Genomic DNA, 22,818 nt, shown 5'->3' on the forward strand with positions numbered 1-22,818 from the left:
ACGAGCAATGCTATGCAACACTGACCCACTAGCAGCCTCCGTCATGAGACAGGAACTGAGCCATCACAATTGCTGAGCTCTCCTGGCTCTCCTTATACCCAGCCTCAGATCAAAGAACCTCTGCTCATTTTGGCATGAAATCCAACCTCCCTTTCCAAATTCCATCTCTGACTGCTAAATTCTTGCCTCCTTAGGCCTCTCTGGAGACACAACACACGTCAGAGTGCTGCTGGTCCCAGAAGATACCCTGGGACATTTTTGTCCCAGTTTCCTGTTGCCCTCAAGAGATTTTCATGACTAAGCAGAACAAAACATCTTCAGACACTTCATGTGTCAGTTCTTGGAACACAATCAAATACAGAGCCCAGAAACCAAGATCCGGACTTAAGTTTTCAGCATTACGTGGACACAAGAGACTTCTAGGTGTTTGGAAGAGCACAGCTGGTTAAAGCTGCTATTGGTAGACAAAGGCTCCGAGAGATTGGAGCCTGATCTACACACCAAATCAACTTCAGTTCTTCCTTCCGCTGACCTAGTGCAAACCTTCTTGGAAGATATTCAAGCTACAGAGGTCCTGCTCTGACTTAACTTCGATCAGCTTTCCCACAACACAGCTTAACTCATAATAGGACATTCTTAAGGTAAGCCACAAAAATTGAAATCAATGAAGACTATGCTCACATTGCCATCAGAAAAGTGACACCAACTCGGATAACTTCCCTGTGCCTTTTACCCTGTAGAGAGCAAACTTACAGCAATCATTTGGGTTTAAAAATTGTGATGGTGTGAGAACTCAAGCAAAACTAGGTATTTCTAGCCCCCCATGAAGGGTGTATGGCCCACTGGCCTTTAACACAAGACGATGTGTAAGGATACAGTTACCAAACAACGTCAGGACGATGAAGTAAATGGAGGAGAACATCCCCGAGCGGACGCCGCCTTGTGACTCTATCCCATGGTACATCACAGCATTCCAGTCTTCCCCTGTCAGGATCTGCACAGCCAAAATGGAAAGAGAAGAAAGGGTGAGTCAAAGGAAAGACAAAGTTGGGAAGGTTTGGGGGAGCTGAAATAGGCAGCAGCTTGATGCAATCCAGGACTGGTCTCCAGGTGGAAAACGGATGAGCCTCTTAGTGTGGCAGGCTGCACTGTTGGACATCAAACCCCAGCCCTGGGTGGCTTCACCCCAGGCTGGATGCAGCTTTCTCCTCTGGCACCAGCTAAGGAGAAGGGAGGACCACTGGTGAAGGACCCCCATTGCCCCATTTCTGCCTGCTCTTGGTTACGTGCCTGCTGCCCACCTCCAACCGCAGGCTCTCATGCACAACACTTCAATTCCAGCGAGATTTCCTCCCTCTCCATTTTTAGGTCTTGTGGAAATTCCAGGTTTCAACAGCTCCGTGTACAGCATCTCCCACAGGCCTCCAAAACCTCTGACTGCTAAGACCTGAGTGGACTTAGTCTCTGCCAGTATCGACTCCTTTCATTGACTTCATACAGCAAGGGTTTGCTCAGCTCCTGCAGCTCCCTTCCACTATTCCTCTGTTCCTCAGGGCTGCAGACAGCCCTGGTAACACACATGAACGTTACTGCAAATGCCATTCACTGGACAGCACAACCACTGCCAGGAGGCTGCACCAGAATGGGTTCTTCTCCAGGTTTGCTGCTTGCTCAGGCCAGAGGCACCCTTCAGCCACCCAGATGGCCACAAACCACAGAAAAACCCTTAAGCAGAAGCAATAACCAGTGTGAGGACAAATGAGGGTAGCTTGAAGGGGACTCTGATCCTCCTCTGTGCTCACCTCTGCAAAGCTGTCCTGGCTGCAGGCTCTGCACACTGACCTGAGGTTAATGAGCAAACACATGAATAAGAGCAAAACTAATCAGAGCAAGTGAAAACACCTAAGGTGCAAATCACGGTAATGCTAGATGCTAGTCTTGCACCATCTGAGTTCCCTGCCGTTCCTGGTCTTCATCAATGACTGTAACAGCACCATTTTGGGCACATCAACACTTCATCTACCTGCCATGGCAGAGTCAAGGGTAGTCCCTTTCAGTATATTGTAAGGTGCCTATTGGGATGTGAAGCTCAAATTCCTAAATAGAAAGTTGTCTTTATATTTAGTAGAAGAAAATAAAATAAGAACCAAATAAAGCCCAAAGCATGATGCATGTTGTAGCAACCAAGCCCCACGTGCATGCAGCACACTCAAAACAATTACACATTCCAGACTAGTCATCATCTGCTGACAGAGAGAAAAACTCTTGCTGCAGGGTTGGTGCTGATGACAGCAATAGGCTATGAGTAAATCTATTCAAGGACATACAGTGCATACCCCAACTTGTATCCTAAATGCAAAATCTGGCCTCAAATAACTCAGAGACCACAGTTCAGAGCCCGAGCCTAACCCATACCATTAGAATTACTCTGGATTTACATCAGAGAATAGGAACCAGAGCACTGGGCTTTCAACTGTGGCACTCAATTACGCAAAGTGCTGTTCACAAACTTGCTTTCACGTAATTTCCATAAATCTTCAATTGTTCCTGCTTTCTGTGAATAACCATAAAGTGATTTCTGTTCACACAAACATTTGTGGAAAGGGAAAGCAGGGGCAATGTTTCTATGCCCTGCAGAAGACCAGGACGTCCAGGTATCACAAATTACAACTTCATATAAGCAGGTCCAGCGGGTTAGTTTATTTATCACTCTGCAAAAGTCTGCCTGGGCAAAGATGAGGATGCTCTGATGCCCTGGCAAGAGGACAGACACTTTGATCTGGTGTCCTTCCCACTGCTCGTGCTGTCACCCATCAGCTGGAGGAATTACTTCAGCCATTAGGTAGCAACCCTCAAGGATCAGAACACATGCAGTAGGTAAAAGCCCTTCTGCTCTATAAAGTCTCTGTTTATGGATGCTATAAGAACTTCTTGCTATAGCAGAGAAAGGACAACATCGCAAAAGGAGGGGTGCAAGCAGCAAGGACTTTGGAGTGAGATGAAACTCAAACATTTTGGTTTTCCCTGACCTCAAAACTGTTTTTGGCTGCCCCAAATGAACATTCTGTGGAGTGCCTCTCTTCATTTAACAGTTAGGCTTAGCTGAGGAGCCACCAGGTGATGGAATAAAAACAACTGTCAAGAGCTGTTGTGAAACCTTAATGGACTAATGAGCACATTAACAGTGGGAGACACTCAGCTGTGGAGGAATCATGCTGCACCATTCCAAAGGGCTTTCCTGAGGAAGGGCCTGAGTAAATGCAAAACCATCAGTTCAGTGTCAGATCTCTCAGGCAGGTCAGCGAGGGCAGCCGGAGCACTCAGACATCCAACCAAGCCAGCTCTGCTTCCCACACCTCAGCAGGGCACCCATCAGCAGAGCTGAGGTTTGGTCCCATCCTGCCACTGTGATTCCTCACCTGCAGTGGTCACCAGTGCTCTGCCTCTTAGCAGCCAGCAGCATGTGATTACTCACATAGCAGCTCTGAGGGAGCAGAGCATGTATAGTTAACACACCTCCTTCTGCTTTTCAGTTATTATTATTCATGTTATTATTCATATTATTTAGTTATTATTCAGTTATTTATTCAGTTTTTCACTTATGGATATTATACACATTTCCAACTTGATTGCTGGAATAGGGAGATGCAACTAATTATTTTGCGTGTGTATATAGATCATCTCAGCCTGGTTTGTGTTGGAAAGGACCTTAAAGCTTCTCCAGCTCCAACCCCTGCCATGGACAGGGACACCTTCCACTGGAGCAGCTTGCTCCAAGCCCCTGTGTCCAACCTGGCCTTGAACACTGCCAGGGATGGGGCAGCCACAGCTTCTCTGGGCACCCTGTGCCAGCGCCTCAGCACCCTCACAGGGAAGAGCTTCTGCCTAAGAGCTCAGCTCAGTCTCCCCTCTGGCAGGTTCAAGCCATTCCCCTTGGCCTGTCCCTACAGGCCCTTGTCCCAAGCCCCTCTCCAGGTTTCCTGCAGCCCCTTTAGGCACTGGAGCTGCTCTAAGGTCTCCCCTTCAGGAGCCTTCTCTTGTCCAGGCTGACCCAGCCCAGCTCTCTCAGCCTAGAGACAAACTGTAGTTTGTGTTTGTATTTTGTCTCTACACAACTTGGCATTCAGCTCACAAAGACTTTCTTGGAAGCCAGGAGCTGCAGAAAAACATGTAAGGCACTTCAAAGGGCATTTAGGGAGAGCTGTGCTCTGCTGCACCCAGCACTGAGCTCAGCCAGCTCCAGGTGACAAAAATACCTGGAGATGCGTGACTGTGACCCAGCCAGATCTGCTGAGATCAGCGGGGTAAGGCAGGCAGCAGAACACTTTAAACCTTCTTCCCAAACAAAGACTCTCCAAAGGGGTTAGGAACAGACAGGATGTATCTGGCTTTATAATGTTTGTTCAGCACATCAAATGCATTCACTGAATGATGCTACTCTGCTCATTAGAGCAGCAACCAAAGAAGCCCCCTTTGCTTCTTGCCCGAGTTTATGAAGACAAGGTTAGAAGAGAATCCAAAGCCCATAGTGAAGAAACATTGAAACATTATTTGCAATTCAGTGGAGAAGGGGGGGTGGACTGGGAGCAGAGGTTATCAAAAAGCCTCGGTGAGGCTGCTCTGAGCTACTTCAGCGCTGATGGGTTTTGCCGGTTTTAATTCGTAGCTCTCAGTTTCTATACAAATGTCATCAAATGAACAGTGTTTTCCTTCATCCCACAGCCTCTGCATTACAGGGGTGTTTGCCTCAGGGATAGAAAGGAAATGTTTCAGCTAAGTACTCTCAATAGTATTGCTCTAGTCCCAAAAGCAAACTAAAACATAAACACTTCCAGAGGCTCATATCTGGAGCCTGACTGAGGTTCAGTTCTGGCTTTGTGGCAATACCTTTACATTTCTATAAGCCCTTCTTTGACGAGTACCAAATATACTATGCAAATACTAATCTACCATGATTTGCAATATCCTGCAAGGTAAGTACCACCAAATCTGCTTCACATCTGGAGAGAAGCAATACCCATATGAAGGTCATTATGGTCATAGGACGCATTTTCTTTTAGAGTCTTTTTCTGGTTTAATCAAAAAATTTTCATCAATTCCTTACTTCCCTCCTTTTTCCACCCTCTTTTAGGGACATGACGCTGAAATACATAAGCCAAGCTTTGCTGAGATCTATGGAAGTTTGGATCTAAGTTCAAGAATAGGCCAATGCTATAAATGCCAGGCAGCCTTCCACAGAGCTGTGAGGTGTTACCTGCACATGGAACAGGGTGCAGCAGGCTCAGATCTCTGCTGAAACACCAACTGATTTAATACAGGCATGCAGAGAACAGCTGCAAAATTAGGCTCTTAAATCTGAGCAGTGCTGCTGCCACAGCTGCAGACTTCCTCCTGCCATCACACAAACTTGCCCAAGGCTGATGCCACTTTCTGAACTTCCCCATTGACTGTAATTCTTATCCAGCATTATCTTATCTTGAGCTATTACAGTGCAAAATGCTCCATTATTTCCTCACTGCCTGGAGCTAGCTCAGGCCTCTCTCATTATATTGTGGTAACCACAGGAGAAAGGGAAACAGGTCAACCACTGTCTAGGATTGCAAAGGACATTGATGCAGCAGGGCACATGCAAGTGCTGCCATCCGAGCAGGCAGCCCCAGGCAGGGGCTTCAGAAGAACAGAACCTGGGCACAAACAGATTTGGAAATGTCTATTTAACCAAATGCCTATTTTGTTCCAGTTTTCTTTAATTCACCATAAGCAGGAAGAGATGCCCAGGAATTAATTTTCTCCCAGGACAAGGTACGGCTTTACCTGGAATACTGTGAGGATGGCAGCAGGGAAGGTATCAAAATTCGTGGTTGGTGTTTCATCTTGGAAATTGAATCTAGAAAGAAGAAATAAACCCAAGAGCAGTAAGGGACAAGCAGGTCTCGTAATACCCTGTAAACTGAGTCAGGGAGCAACATTTGTTCCACCTGGCAATAACACCCCAGGCAATCACAGAGGGGAATGCTGCATCTCTGAGATGATGCCTAACAAAACTATTAGCAGAAACTCGATTTTATTGCTGAAGAAAATCCGAATGCTTTGGCATTCATTTTCACCCACAACTAAAAGGAACAAGGGGAATCTCAAAGGATTTTGCAGAACGAATCACTCCAAGAGGTTTTTTGCTTCAAGTGTGGAATTCAAACCTGAAATTGCCCTTTTAGTAGATTATTTCGGTTTAATTTTTTAAAGAAAAAACAGTAAATGTCTGGAAAACCAAACAGACAACAAATACGTTTTCTCATTTGAAAATCCATGCTGCAGCTCAAATGGTAATATTTTGATATTTCGTGTTGCAAAATTCATCCCAAACAACATTTCTAATGAGAAAAAGTCAGCTTCAACAGAACTGTGTTTTCCAGCAGAAAAATGTTCCAAGTGAATAAATTCAGGGAAAAGAATTTGTCTTTTCCCTAAGGGCAGAAAAAAAGAGTTGCCTCCCCAGTCCTGCTCCAGAGCTCTGGGTGCACATGGTGACCATGGAGTGACACAGGAGCTTGAATTAGGGTAACTTGAAAGAATTCAGCTCCAGGTAAAAGAAAAGAAGAGGATTTGCTTTCCTACAAACCAGCAACCACTTCTCAGCATCCCAGGAAGTCTGACATCTGCACCCAGGATGTGAATCCTTCATCCCTGCAGCCCCTGCAGCATTCCAGGTGCTTGCTTTCAGATTGCCCCTGAAAGGACAATGATGAATTACACTTACTGTCCTCCAAAGAGCTGCATCCCCAGCAAAGCAAACACCACAATGAAGAGGAAGAGCAGGAAGAGCAAACTGATGATGGACTTCATGGAGTTCAGCAAGGAGACCACCAGATTCCTCAGGGAATTCCAGTACCTGCATTGGAGATCAGAGCAGCAAAGAGAGAACATGAGAGGGAGAAGAGCCTCTGGTGAGAAACTAATACAATCTATTATTATAGAAAAGGAAAAGAATGGCCAGGAATATCAGTATCTTTAAACGCCTCTCCCTGATTGGAGCTCACTGAGGGGCAAAACCTCTTGTAGGATCTCAAGGAGAGAGATGGTCACCTCAGTGCACATGTACCCATGCAGAGCAGTTGTATGCAGTGACAGTGTTTGGTTTAATTCCTCAGTAACTCCTTCCTTGACGCAGATTTCAACCTTTCTGTATCTTCTCCTCCAGCATGGCAGCCAGCAGGGGTACCAAACCAGGGATGTATCAATGTCATGAATGGGGACAGCGAAAACCTCTCTTTGTAAGACACAAATCAGCTCATTTCCAGTGCGATGTCTTTGTGGTGTCCGTCCAGCTTGTCAGATGCCAGTATCCATAAGTGGATTTAAACTCCCACATGTTCAGACATCTATGATTTCTGTAGATGCTCAACACACACATGCATGTACAATGAATCCATTCCATTCACGCACGATGCCTTCACTGTGGGGCAATTCAACCACATGGTTTAAGCATCCAGGACCAAGCAATAGCTTTGGACAATGAAAACAAATCCGGGACATTAACTCCAACTTGGCAAGAGGGAATGGCTCAGCATGAATCCTGCCTGACACATGCAAGTCGCCTATGGCTAGATACCGGAGTTAGTTTGCTTTTATCCCTCCTGTCCCCTGAGATGGCTCCTGGCATACTCGCAGGCAGGCACATCGAGTGACAACGTGCGGGAGGGTGCTCAGGAACAGCTCTTTCCTGGCTTTATTGCCCTGCCGGGAACAGGCAGGGAGCATTTATATTAGGAAAACTAATGAATCAGAAAACGCAGAAAGAGCTATCAAGCAGAGGAGCTCTTTGACAATCTCCTTTTGGACAGAAAGGCAGAAGAACAGGGCTGGAGCAGACAGGAGGGATCGAGTGATTTAGAGCCATTTCACGTGTCCTCTGATAAAAGTTTTGAGACCATGGGGGAAGATTTTCCTCTCTTTTTCTGCACTGACTTCCCTCTTCTCCACCACCCAGCACCAAGAGCTGCCATTCAGAGGCCTCTCTCAGCAGCAGCTCTACCACCCTGGCCTGTGTGTCCTCTGGCTGCAGTTTTAGGGACAGATGCACACTAAGCTCCCTCCTGCAGTGCAGCTGTGGGTATCCAGCAGAAGGAAGCCCATGGATTCCTCCTCTCTGATGGGGAGAGAAGGTCAGAGCTCGAGTCAGAAGCACAGAAACACCATGCTTTCTCTCCTCTCTATCTTTGTTTCCCTCCTCTTCCTTCCCACAGGTGTAGCTGGGAGAACTGAGCCACCCCATGTTTCTCTGTGCTGCAGATACCGACACGTGCATATCAGGAGAAGCAGGATCTTGCATTCCCATTGACCCATTCCAAGAAAAGTTCTGTCATCATGCAGTGACAGTTTCAGGGGAAACTCTCTGGACCAAATCTAGTCAGGGTTAGCTCTTCAGCAAAAGTGGCTGAGCTTCTATCGTTGGAGATGGAGGAAGTGTTTGCTGCTCACATGGCTCTCCCCCATTGGATGCAATGGCTTCAGGCAACGCCTGCTACAAAAGCAGTTAACACAACCGGGCATGAAATACATGGGGAGGCTCTGCCTTGCCCTGGAATAGCTCAGCACCAAATCCTGCCTGACTACGTAGAGCCAGGATATAAATAGGAGTTGCATTTCTACAAGTGCCAGACCCCATTCAGCTCAGTCATGACAAAGAGGAAAACACGTGAAGCTGTTTTCTCCTCGTCCTCTCTGCTGGATTTTAGTCCTTCTTTAGCTGTGTCCACTCATAGTGCAGCCTTCTGCAAGTTAACTTCATAACTATTGCATCACTCTGCTCTCTGTAGTCAGTGATTTGGGAGATATGAATCAGAAGGTCTAATACCATCGATTATTCAAGGCGTTGGAGTGCAACTGGCTTCTATTAAACACAAAGGAAAAAGAAAACAGGACATGGAGTTTCAGAGGAAAGTTTCTATGGAAGAAATGGAAAAAAGAAAACTACTGAGGGTCGGGATGTACAATAAAGACTGTAATGAGAGCACATAGGCAGCAATCTGTGCCTGGTGCCACCGCTTTGGTCACTCTCCGCGAATGATGCTAGGGCTGAGCTGGTCAGGCACTGAGATAATGTGGCCCAGCAACTCTGAGCTACCTCCATGTGAGCTGGGGGTGAGACCTGGCTTCTGGTAACTCAATGAGCACATTTGCCATGTCAGGTTCAAAAACCACATGGTGAGGTCAAGGGAACTTGAACATCAGTGGGGTAAGAGTTTCCCTGGCTGTTCTAAGAAGAGGCATAGCACTTGGCTGGTTCCATGATACGCTTTGCTGAGTTAAATCTTAGGATCAACCCTTTATTACGTTGGCTAAAACCCTGAATAGTCAAAACTTGCAAAAAAAAGATCATTTTAACATGCAAAAATGTCTAAAATTATTTAAAAGTACAACGCACAATCAGAGATGCTAAATCTCAGTAGCTCTGGATAAAATGAACTGCTGAGTTGCTATGAATTTCCCACAAATCTTGGAGTTTTCCATAACTACCAGTAGCTCGCAGGTAAACTATAGTGATATTTGTGGGACAGGCATCCACCTGTTTTGCTGAACATTCATAGAACTTCATTTTCTAACTCCTTTGTCCCCCAGTACAAATGACAATGTGTCACACACAGATCTTGGTTCTACATGATGATTAGCAAATACAAATGAGAAAATCCTGCAGAGCTGACAAAACCCATGTGCCTGAATAGCTGTGAAAGTACCTGGGTACTTTAAATGACGGTTGTTCTCGTCTGTGATGACTTGTTCTCCATCAATTTGAGATGGCTGGGTTTGCTTTGGAGGGAGATGCTGTTCCCCTTTTTGTTACTTTAAGCTAAGAACAACTCAGGGAATGATGAAAAGAGGGGAGATATGAGGAGGTAATAGACTAAATGGTGTAAAAAAGAAGAAAAGGTGGAAAACAACAGCAGGAGCATCAATTTTCACACCATAATTCTGAAATCCTTCAGAAATTGCTCTAGATGGATTTCTAAATTGCACAGTTTGCTACCGCCAGTGCATGTTAGTGCAATGCATGAGCATGAAGACAACTGAAAAGCTGGGGCAACACAACTCCTAGTGACAATTCAGCTTCTCAGGCTCAAGACTGAAAAATTCAGACGTATCCAGAGCAGACACAGCACAGGCGGCAGCAGCACACTTCATACCTGTGTGAACACAGTGGTTCAGGCACCAGGATCTGGTATCGAGAAATAATCAGGGGAGCTTGGTATTTCCTAAATACTTAAGGAACAGTCGCTGGCTCGGCAGCAGGTAAGGACAGTGGGCAGCTTGTGGAGCTTAGAAAATAGATAAACTTTTTTCTCTTATCACAAGAAATAAGGAATCAGCTCATGAGATTTTTGTTTCAAGCAAGCCTAAAACCAAAGAAAAGAGGGGTGCTGTCATGCTCATCACTGCACTGTGGAACCTTCTACCCAGGGACAGACAAACTTCTACAACAGCCTGGGGAAAGGGCTATTAAAAGTTCTTGTGGATGAAAACACAGGCTCAGGAACTCCCTAAACTGCCAGAAACATGGATAGCCCAGCCAAGGAAAGGGCACTTCTCTTCCTGCCCCCTGTTAGGGCCAGTGCAGACGTACAGCATTAGGACTGACAAGAGTGTTATCCTGCTGATGATACAGGTTCCATATGGTGCTAAAAGTCTAATCTGAGCAGAAAGGGAGCTGGACTTACTTTGTTACTTTGAATATCCTCAGCAGTCGAAGCGCTCTCAGGACACTGATGCCAAATGAGGTACCTGGTTTCACTGCAGCCCAAATGACTTCAAATATACTTCCCACGATCACCTGCAAAAAGAGTCCATTTTACATAAAGCAAAACTTCTGTTTAGTTCTTTGTGGTTCACCTAAGGAGACCGATGACAGAACAAGAATCAGAGCATGGTCTGTGCTGGCTTTCTTATGAAGGCTTCAGCAATATTGTGAGTTAGCCAACAGCACTAGAAAACCTTGTTCCAACTTCTTAAGGAACTTTTGTTGGAGGAGAGGGGTTTTCAAGGGCCTGTAGGGACAGGCCAAGGGGAATGGCTTGAACCTGCCAGAGGGGAGACAGATGAGCTCTTAGGCAGAAGCTCTTCCCTGTGAGGGTGCTGAGGCGCTGGCACAGGGTGCCCAGAGAAGCTGTGGCTGCCCCATCCCTGGCAGTGTTCAAGGCCAGGTTGGACACAGGGGCTTGGAGCAAGCTGCTCCAGTGGAAGGTGTCCCTGCCCATGGCAGGGGTGGGACTGGAGGAGCTTTCAGGTCTCTTCCAACACAAACCAGGTTGGGACTCTATGAACTTTCTGCATTCCAGTCTACAAAAGGGCAAGACCAAATGCCAGCACTTTATTTTCCCACCCAATGCAGTATAGTCAGTACAGCCTGCAGATGCAGGAGGACACTGCCCCATCCTCTCCTTCCCATCAGAAGCACCAGAAGTCTTCATACACAGCACTGCAGAAACTGTGTATGAAGACTTCATATACAGTGCTCCATACCTGATGCTAATGAAGCATCAGGTTTGGGCAAGATTAACCTGAAACTTCTGGCAACTGAGAGTCTTTAGGAGAGCAATCAAGGTAATAGCTATTAAGAGATCCTGAAAATCTCTAGCACGTACAGCCCATCATCAGCTAGGCTCTCAGGTTATTAAAAAATAGTCCTAAATCAAGGTGATTTTTAGGTTTTGTTTTGTTTTCCTTGTTTGTTTTAATGTTGGCAGAGAATTAACCACAAGTGATAAAGAAATCTCTGAAATCCTTTATTACAAAAAGCACAAAATAACCCCTAATGGGTTAAGCACAATTGCAAAGGACAATTATATCCACACAGGTTACTGCACAGTTAATAAGACGGGCATTTGGCTGCCAATTGCAGTTATTACTTGCATTAACCCAGCATCTCAGAGCTCCCATTGACCACGGTCCCCAGTTGCATGAAGCACCATAAACACGTTATCACCAGACTCCTGCAAGCAGCTGACTTGAGTTGTGAAAGGGAGCCTTAATGGGAACTCAGTGCTGGAAGAGCCGTGTCTGAGTACCTGAGCAGTGCTGGGAGACTCAGCAGCTTGGAAACAAATCCCTTTCCTAAACAGAAACCTGGATGTTGTTTCAAAACTACAGCATTGCTTGTAGCTTCTCTGCAAGAAATGCTGTACCCTCAGCTTCGAGAAAATGTAGAGGAAAGGCAAAGACACAACAGTTGCTGATCCAGTCCCTCCCATCAGAAAAAGAAGGAACTAAAACTCCTCTCCTACAGTCTTTCACTCTTGAGACTCCCTCATGAATCAGCAGAAACCTTTCCTGAGACACTCCATATGTGTCTCCTTTGATAATTAATTTTGCTGTCATCTCTACACGGCCTCCTGGGAGCTTGTTTCACATGAGACCCCACTGGACTGTTGCTCCCAAGACTGATGCCGCCGTGATTTGTTGTTTCACTTTTTGCATTTGAATGGCTTCATCTTGATGGTTTGTCAGACTAAACTGACTACAGATCCCTGTGATGTCCCAGCGGGGGTGAAGTAGCTGAGTTAATTCTGGAGGCTGAAAGGTGGGCGAGGAGGAAGAAACATAGTTAGAAGCTGGATCCCTATGGATTCTCTGAAGAAGGAAGACTTAGAAACAGATCAACAGCTTTACCTCCTGGGAAACACTCAGCAAAGCTTATTTCCAGTGCTGCACTCACAATAGCATGATGCAAAGCAGAAAGACCAATAGGTTCACCTCTTGCTTAGGGCAAGCTTTTAAGTCACCCATAACAGGAGTTGGAACTAGATGAGCTTTAAGGTCCCTTCCATTCTAGGATTGTATAATACCTGTAGCCTTTGATTTAGGAATGGTCACTTACAGAAGGCAAGAACACTTCCTGTCCTCCATTGCCAGAACAAACCTGAAGCAGGGAATTTTGCTCCACGGGGGAGAAGAATCACTCCCAGCATTTTGGCAGATAAAGACTAGAAACAACAGACTAAATCTGGAGAGAAGCACTAGATGATATGTACAATGAACTGTTTCCCTCTTGCCTGTGGCTGTATCATAAGCTTCACATCTGGTTTGTTAAAGAAACCTTCTAGACTGATTCCAGCTCTGGGATGCAGTGCTCAGCCCACTCTAAAGGTAAGAAATGCTGAGTTAACCTCTGTGAGAACCCATTACAGCCTAATAGCTTTTAATGGATAAATTAGCATCTGCATGCAATGTTCCTTGTTAGACAGAGTCAAAACTGACCCCATTATTGACACTTCAATGCTGTAGTTCTCAGCACAAGAGGAGAGCCTGTATTTCTGCAGTAAAAGGATGTGAGTTATTACCTTTCCGCCACCTAATCATGTGTTTAGACTTCTACTTCTGGGCACTCATGTCTGAAAAGTGCTGCCTATGTATCTTGAGGTAAAGGCCATTAAATGGATGACTGGGGAGATGAGCAATAAGATGTGGGGTTTCTTTTTGTCTTCCAATCACTTCATTTACATGGGAGAGAGAACCTCTCAGTAATCAGAGCATTTACGGGTGCTGATGCTGCAAACACCCTGTAGCTTGATGAGGAAATGCAATCCCCAGCTGTCACATTTCTTCAGAAAGCATGATAACTAGGGGAAGCTTAATGTGTTTCACTGCAGCTCATTTATACAATGACAACTTCCCACAGAAGGCACACACACAGCACCATTTCCCATGGATTCCCACACTCACCCTTAAATGCCCAGCCCCACTGAATAAAGGGAAAACCACACGTTCATCCGCACAGACTTACCCCAAAGTCAAAGCAGTTGAACGAAGAGTGGAAGTAATTCCTTGGCCCCAGCCCATACATCTTCAAAGACATCTCAGTAAGAAACAGACCCAGAAAAACGAACTCTGCAAAATCTGCGAACAGGAAAAGAGATTAAATTAGTCCACAAGACCTCGGTAGGCAGATCTCGCCATGTGGGGAACAAGGGCAATTGTTCACAACACCGACTGCCTCCTGCCAGGAGAAAATCCCTCTGGAATGGCAAACAGGACCCAGAGGACAGTTTCACATAATTATTTCTATACGTACCACAAGCTGTATTCAGCCTTCAGGAACTGTGAAGGCAGTGCTTCATGTGTATTCTGGAAAGGTGGTATGAGCATTAAATAACACCCTCATCATCTTTGTGAGGGAATTTCAAAAGAAAGCTCTGGATCTAAAGGTCTCATTGCTAAAGGTCTCATTTAATTGCACAGATAATGTTTTGCAAATGTGTGATTGGGACTTCTATACCTACACAAGACAGGCACTTTTGGGAGCAGGGTGTAAGCTTTTGTAACATCCTCTCATGATAAAAATACCTTCAGATGCAACGGAACTGTTGCCTCTGAGAGCTCATATTCAGAGGTGTTGTGTCTACTGTTAGCACATAACCACATTTATTTTTATTATGTCAGTATAACTATATAATTATGGAAGAACAAGTTTTGTTTCCTTCTGCTTCGCATAGCACAGGCAAATAGGCTGTGAAGCTTTTGATGAGGAAATTTATCACCTATGATGAAACAAAGGGCAGAAAGAAAATATAGCTGGAGACTGCAATTTCCACATCAAGTTTTTAAGTCTCAAAGCTACAGAAAACACTGCCTTTGGCATTTTAAGTCATGCAAGTTTAGACCTGAAGGCCAATAAGCAACAGCAACAATGGAATATTAAAAAACAAACATGAAAAGGGCAAACCCCCTCTACATTACCAAAACAAACCAAATAGCATAAGGCAAACCTCTCCCTCTAGAGAAACGATGAGGAAAAGTATCAAACTTCAAAGAGTGGAGATTAATCACATTGCTTAGTGCAGTACAGAACGTTCTCAGATGCTGGAGCTGCATAGATGCTACAGGAAAGTTATCTTCTATAATTTCATTTTATTACTCCAGGAATAATAAAGATGGTACCAAACTTCTCTCAAAGGTGCATACAGACATAGAGAGGGCAACACATGCAGGAACACATGCAAGTGACAAGGAGGAATATTTCAGCTAGATAATCCTGAATCCCAAGTGCTTTGTACACCACCTGCAATATGCGGCTTCAGCTAATGAGTGTGGGGAAAGAGATGAGGGAATGCATGGCTCTCACTCCATGCACGGCCTCGCACATTCATACTGAGTGTGGCTGGCCCAGGCCCATCTCACATTGCTGCCTGTCTTTGGAATTGCTTGGGAAAAAATACAGCTTTAATTATCAAAAAATAAAAAGGGGTTTTGAATTTCAAATGAAAGGCAGTCATGGAATAGCACGGGCATAAAGAGAAGTGAAATCCAGGAAGCATTAATCAGATGAGAAAGGCTTTATTAACACTTCATTGAGGAGCCTACAAGGACACTTCTGCCAACATTTGCAATAGAGAAGGAAATATCAGGAGAGTATTAATTATATTGTGCAACCTACTCCTCTTGAAAATAGGAGCAATATCATTAAAGGAAACTACCAAAGGCAGTGTTCACATTTGAGGAATAAGATGTCAAAGTATGAAGTCTGCCGACTTCTCAGGCTTTTTACGACTGAGAGGTAGGCTCCATCCGCTGGATCTACAAGGATGCTGGAGAGGGACTCTTCATTAGGGACTGTAGTGACAGGACAAGGGGTAACGGGTTCAAACTGAAACAGGGGAAGTTTAGATTGGATCTAAGGAAGAAATTCTTTACTGAGAGGGTGGTGAGGCACTGGAATGGGTTGCCCAGGGAGGTTGTGAATGCTCCATCCCTGGCAGTGTTCAAGGCCAGGTTGGATGAGGCCTTGGGTGCCATGGTTTAGTGTGAGGTGTCCCTGCCCATGGCAGGGGGGTTGGAACTGGATGATCTTAAGGTCCTTTCCAACCCTAACTATTCTATGATTCTATGATCTCAGTGCTCAGGGGAAGCACATGAAGGAGCAAGCACACCTCCATCTCCCTTTGAGCTTGGATCTTGCTCGAAGAAGCAAGATCCAACACCTGTACCATGCTACAACTTTCTTCTCCTTTCTGATATCAGATGCTCAATGAACAAACAGCTGTTTCCAGTACAAGGAATCCCAGTGTAGGGAGTTATCCACAGTTTCGCTGGCAACCCATCTGACTACATGAGTGCAGAGGGTGTGAGAAAGGGACCAGGAAACCAATGGCAGGCATCAAATAAGATGGCTGAAAAGTTCAGAAATAGAAAACCACATAGTTTTAAAAAACACAAGTTCAGTGGTATTGAATTCCCTTGCACTGAATTAAAAAGATCATAATTGCGAACCAGTAAGAATGTTAAAATCTGTAATTATTGATAGCTGGCCCCATAAATCTGAAGCTTAAGCTAGTTTCCAGGTCACATCCTGAACTTCCATTCTGCACCACATGTACTTTGGAAATGGTAAGAAACAGAAGGCAAAACTCCCCCAATAAAGCATATGCATCTTCTCTGGATGTGACAGAATTTCTGCTACTGCTGTCACCTATTTCATTAGCCCAGAGGGAAAGCTTGCCCAGCGTTTGTGCTGACAAGAATCTCTTCTTGCTGGGTAGTTATCACTTATGTCTTCAGCTTCATGCTTGGCAGAGCTCAGCAAGCCCAACAGTGCTTATTGGGATGACTTCAGTGGAAAGTCTCCCTATCACAAGGTTTGACACTAAGTCAGTGCTTTGAAACTGGTGGCCTTGCTTAATTAGCCTAGAAAAGTTAAAATCATATGGAGGGGTTGTAGATCAGACTACAGAAAGCGTTGCACATCCTCCTGCTGCTTCGTATCTCACTCTGGCACAGAGGTTCTCCTCCTCTTATCTTCACCAGGCCCACCTTTAAGAGCTACATTCCAGGTACATCCCATAAGCTTCCACAGAGTACCAAAATACTAGGTAGGGGGAGTTTTACTGTTCTTTTCATCAAGAAATCTCAGTACGTTTTGCCAAGACAATTTTCATCATTGTAAAAGAAAAAGAAAGAGGAAAGAAACAAGGATTAATGTTCAGTCACCCATCTGGCAGAAGTACGAAGAAAACCCAGGGATCAACAAGTGCAATGTTCCATCATCAGACTGACACATCCTGCAAATACACACGCAAAACCAGGATACCATAGGAGAAAAAAAGCTAGCAAAGGTCCTCACTAGGTAAAAGAAAACCAAGAAATATTTGATTGAAAAAAAGCAACAGGAAAGATTAGAAACTCAGAACATCCAAGAAACAACTTTCTTCTGTTACTCTTTAAAGAACCACCCAGCTTGACCCTCCACAGCTGATGATGTCCATCTAGATCAGAGTTCAAACCAGGCAGTAACAGCTATATTTCAGCAGGTACCAGGTACTACAAATCATAGCACTGTGAGGATAAGGGATGGAGGCAAGGAGGTGAGGAAAATACGAACACAGTGAACTCCTTGGGCAGAGGGAATTGACTTGCAATGAATCAGCTTCTCCAGTGGCAGATTAGAAACACGATTTCTTCTGACATGGCCTTGCCTATATAATTGCAAATGAAATTTCATTGTTTGGACCTCCTGGTATTCAGACCCCACATGTAATTTAATCTGCCCTAAGCAGAAGCATTTTGTAATATGATTTAAGGAAAAAAAGTTTGATACAAATACTCTTATTTCATTTCAAATTTGTGCCATTGGCAAAGGCTGTGCTAGCATCTTTTTGTCCCACATGTTTGAATTAGACAGTTAGCAGCTCTTTTTTGTCAGTCACCCATGGATTAATTCCATTTCTGCCCTGTCCCCAAGTCCATTTTCATTAGGAGTAGATGCTTTGGTTTTCTTTCCTCATCCTTCTCACACACTAAGCCAACCATGAAGGGAACCTCAATGGAGTACAACTTCCTCCTCTTAGACAAAGCAGACGTGAAACATTCAGCAGCCATAAAGAAATATGCTCACTCCAGAAAGCCTTTTTACTCACAGTTGCAAATACTGCATATTTATATCCGGAGGGAGCTGGCTATGTACTTCAAAGGCAAACACAACATCATCAAAAAGGCCTAATTGCACCAGGCACATGGTGCAACATAGCACGGCACACAGGGAAGATGTTCTCAGGCCAAAATGGCAAAAATACTGTTTTCAAATATTGTATTTATCAGAAAGGAGACATTCTGGATCTTGGTTTTAGACAGTTGTAAATTTAGGAACAAGTCCAGGATCACTGTAACGTTAGCTTTAGAAACATCGAGAGTGCTGCTCCAGGGAGGGCAGCCACAGGGGAAGGGAAGACCCATGAGAGGGCTTCCAAGCGAAGCCTTTCTGATCCTAAAACCTTCTCACCATGCTCCCTAAAGCCCACCCTGTGGAGGTTAGACAGCTCTGGTTCCCAACTGGGAAATACCTTAATCCTGCACCCACTGTGTGCCCACATTATGGATTTTGTCAGTTTGTTGCCCTCAGCTGAGAATGCATCTTTGCTGCTACGAGATCTTGGTGATGTTTTTTGAGTCTAGACTACAGAGTTGTCTTCTGAGAGAAGTCTCTGCTTTCTGAGGACACTGGCAGTGGTAGAAATTAATGCAAACAGGTAACAACCATGGGTGGCTGCATGAAATACATACTTTTGTGAAAAACTGCAACTTATTTAACGAAAGGTCCATGCTTCAGTGAGCAGAACATGCCACGTGTCCACGCGTAGTATGGCAAAAAGTCCTATTGCAATTTGGCACTGGAGTCTTTTCATACAGAGAAGGAAAATCTCTGGTCTAATTTGGGGATAATTACAGGCACATAAAGGATGTCCTGTTATTCATCACACCCCAAGAGTTCAAAGAATTCCTCACCAAGTCTAAACTAAAGCAATCCCAAGCCTCTTCTGAAGCTCCTACAGCTCCTTTTCCAAAGCAGTTGCAATACTATGGAATATCAAGCAGAGAAAGCTAATCAGAACAATTCAAGAACAGAAAATTTCAAAGAACAGACCAAGGGAAAAATAAATCAGTGAGGACCGTTAAGTAAAATTAATCTGTAATGTAATTAGACTTCTCCCCAGAGAGACAGGTATAATTGAATTAGAGGTGCCTGGGTAGAGTTTCAGTGTTTAGTGGATCCTCCCAGACTTTCCCACCGCTACAAGCTCGCAAAACTCTTCATCAGTTAGTTTCTAAGCACCTTCCTTGAGACAACATAATTAGAATTGGCTGCTTCTGTCTTGCTCTACATCAGACTAACCAAGTCCTCCTCCTGTGTAGCGAAGTTCATGTGTCATGGATTAACCTTAAAGCCATTTTTAAACTCTGCCCCTCTTAACAGTTAGAGTTTGCCAAGTATTTCCAAGAGCTGTTTAAATTCCCCTGGTTTTGTGATATCTTGTTCTGACTTTATCTAATAGATTTGTACACAAATCTGGGGGAGAACAGGGCTTTCAAGGAGCACTCCCCAAGGGCCAAGCCACTTAGGGAGCTAAATGTGTTTACTTCTGGTTAAGTCAGGCTGGCTGTGGTTTAGGGCAGGCAGACGTTGAGTGGGGCCAAGTCCAGTCTTACCATGACCACAATAACAAAACAACCAGTTAGTCCACACAAAGTCCCACATCTCTTAAGGCATAAAATATTCCCTGCAATCAATGTTAAACTTTAAACGTAGGAAAGATTATGCTATGAAAACTTGATTTAGCTTAGATCTTAGGCAGAAGCTCTTCCCCGTGAGGGTGCTGAGGCCCTGGCACAGGGTGCCCAGAGAAGCTGTGGCTGCCCCATCTCTGGCAGTGTTCAAGGCCAGGTTGGACACAGGGGCTTGGAGCAAGCTGCTCCAGTGGAAGCTGTCCCTGCCTGTGCCAGGTGGGGTTGGAACTGGAGGAGCTTTAAGGTTCCTTCCAACACAAACCATTCTGATTCCACAATCCCCCAGGAAAGTGGGCAGAAACCTTTAGTTCATTATCCATGCAAAGGCAGGCTGGGAGGATGAGGAGGATTTAAATCCCAAGAGGTTCTATGCTGCTTTTCTGATTTTTCCATAAAAAATAAGCCAATGGGATGCCTCATTCTTAGCTAGGTGGTACCCTAACACCAAGAAATCAAAGTATGCTACCCAAGTGTTTCTGAAACTAGTTGGCAATCCTGAATGTTATGGACACATGCAGAACTGAAAGAAGGATCCACCCCACAACTGATCCCAGGCACAGCACAGTTCAACCTTCCCTTCATTTCATCTTCAGCTGAGGTAGGTTAAAAGCCTAATTTGTGGCCTCTGTTCCAGGTACATTTCCCACCTGGAGCTGTAGCTTTAATTCTAATCAACAGAAACATCCCTCCCAGCTCTCGTATGAACATTAAGTAGAACTTGCTGGCTTACGGATTTCTTTATGTTCTCTTAGAGAAGTTACTCAGAAGGTGTTCCCAAAAATGAGTTTGTAAATCTGAAGCCTTTTTCTGCGTTGAAAGACTTAAAATTAGTTTTTTTCTAGCATTTACTCCTACTTCAAGAGGAAATCCTAAGCCTTAACCTTTCAATTATTCTGCCAGTGTAGCTCTACTATATCCTCTGTTAATCTTAGGAAATGAGTAAGCAAGAACAGTAGTAGTCCGTCTCTCTTTTCAGTCCAAATTTTGGCAAAAAAAGAAAAAAGAAGGAAAAAGGAAAAATCCAAAACCAAACAATAAACCCAGAGTTGAAAGAAGCATCTCTCATTAGTGCTACAGTTACCTGGTGCTATTAAATGTTTCAGCAAGCATTAATAGGGAGGTTTTGAAGCCAGAGCAGCGAGTGTTCTTGACCTTCTAGGTCTATGAAACAAAAAACTTCAAACGTTGTCTTCCTTATAATAAGGTAAAACCTAAGGATCCGGGGCTAGAAATATTTAGCTTTCTAATTGATACAGAAATCAAATAGATGTAGGTAGATAAGTATCTGTAAAGATCTAAGTCAAAATGATTAAGTTAGACTGTTTTCAGTATTTTGGGGGGGTTTCCTGGTCTTCTGTTCTCTTGCTTCGGAAGTTTGTCTGAATTTAAACTAGCCACATCTGAATATCAAGTGCTGAACAATAGATTGGTTCCTGGCCATTTTATAGTCAGAAGTGGCCAATGCAATGCCTCTGTCTTCCAGAAACAAACCCTCCATCCCTTCCCTTCAGAAGGATGAACTTGCAGTGTCCCACTTGCAGCATCACCATATTCTTATAGTACTGATTTGTAACAGTTTTGCAGCTCTAGGAGTCACAACCTTCATTAAAATTGACAAAAAAGCTCTGTCCCTCACCCTCCACGGCTGTTAAAACGGGCTTCACAAGCAAGTCTGCAACCTCAGTGTAACATTGATGTTTAAAGGCTTTGGCTGCAGAAAGCTGCCTCTGTTTGTTATTCAGCATAGCACAAAACAATATGCAATTTAAATAAAAATGATCATACTTCAAAAGCACTTACAGACTATCTGAAAACTGGACTGATAGGTGACCACAGGAACCAAGCTAAAATGAAAGCTTTTGCACAGATATAGTATAATCTTCTGTGTGGCATTACTATCATCACAGTTGCACATATTTTCACAGAAGGGCATCATGACATCTATCCCATCTAATCACACACCATTAGTAAGGAAGACACGATTATCACACAAGACCTTCTGTACAATTGCAACCTTTTCAAGAACATGACAATAATTGCCATAACCACAGAGAAGTAGTGTGTGACTCTATAAGCACAGACAGACATTCTTATCTTCCAGATAGCACTGCCCACTGCACGTGCTGCTACACCAGGGACATCAGAGCTGACAGAGCTTTAAGTGTGTCCACAGCGAAAGTCACCCGTAGATGCAGATCAGTTGCACAGTGGCATGAATTCTGCAGGACTCTGGGCAGACAGTGATTAGACACAGAAACCTGCCTTTATTCAAGTAGGCAGCCACTCCCTCTCCTTTCATAAAGCCTGCTAAGGAACAAATCCTTCTGCCGTGTTAATGGTTGCACCCAGGTTTCAGATAAAGTTTAGGGTAACACTCCCATCTCAAACCAGTATCATGTCCTGGCAGATTTATTCTGAATTGTAGGACTCAATTACTCTTGAGTTACTATGATGAAGGGAGTGGAGCATCTCCCTTATGAGGAAAGGCTGAGGGAGTTGGGTCTCTATAGTTTGGAGAAGAGGAGACTGAGGGGGGACCTTATTAGTGTATATAAATATATAAAGGGGGAGTGTCACGAGGATGGAGCCAGGCTCTTCTCAGTGGCAAACAATGATAAGACAAGGGGTAATGGGTACAAACTGGAACACAAGAGGTTCCACTTAAACTTGAGAAGAAACTTCTTCTCAGTGAGGGTGACGGAACACTGGAACAGGCTGCCCAGGGGGGTTGTGGAGTCTCCTTCTCTGGAGACATTCAAAACCCACCTGGACACATTCCTATGTAACCTTATCTAGGTGTTCCTGCTCTGGCAGGAGGATTGGACTAGATGATCTTTTGAGGTCCCTTCCAATCTCTAACGTACTGTGATACTGTGATACTAGAATCATTCATTAATGCATTTCTGACCCTCATCTGAGGGAGGCATAGGAAGGTGAAAACCAGACCTCATGGAGGTGTGACAGCAGTGCTCAGAGTGATCAAGAATGCAAGACCTTGGTAGAGGACAGATGGAGTCCCCAGTACTCACATAGCGCAGTGGTGAGCTTCTCTGGCTGGTCATAGTGTACCATTGCAACGCACAGTGTGTTGAGGGCGACCACGCAGAGGACGATCCAGTAGAAGCTCTGAGCTTTTACCATGCGCCGGATGAAGAACCGGAACATCTTCTCTTTCCTCCTGAAGTAGGACGAGCTCTCGTTCTTCCCACTCTTCAAACTGGCACGGGCAAAAGGAGACCCTGGCGTAGAAAGAAGAGTCAGCACACCACATCC

General features: G+C 44.6%; 1 protein-coding gene across 1 annotated transcript in view; it reads right to left on the minus strand.

Annotated features, from left to right (window-relative positions):
* Positions 1 to 22,818, minus strand: part of LOC308227697 (voltage-dependent N-type calcium channel subunit alpha-1B-like) — a gene marked incomplete at both ends in the record, with an annotated part of 292,188 nt that overhangs the window by 104,387 nt on the left and 164,983 nt on the right. Inside the window, 6 exons of the mRNA XM_080630487.1 lie at positions 877 to 994; positions 5,815 to 5,887; positions 6,758 to 6,889; positions 10,713 to 10,825; positions 13,775 to 13,887; positions 22,575 to 22,784. Of these exons, the coding sequence (XP_080486613.1) occupies positions 877 to 994; positions 5,815 to 5,887; positions 6,758 to 6,889; positions 10,713 to 10,825; positions 13,775 to 13,887; positions 22,575 to 22,784 (759 nt within the window). The remainder of the gene's footprint in view (positions 1 to 876; positions 995 to 5,814; positions 5,888 to 6,757; positions 6,890 to 10,712; positions 10,826 to 13,774; positions 13,888 to 22,574; positions 22,785 to 22,818) is intronic.

The sequence above is a fragment of the Psittacula echo genome (genome assembly GCF_963264785.1).
Source record: "Psittacula echo genome assembly, chromosome: 16".
NCBI classification, from domain to species: Eukaryota; Metazoa; Chordata; class Aves; order Psittaciformes; family Psittacidae; genus Psittacula; species Psittacula echo.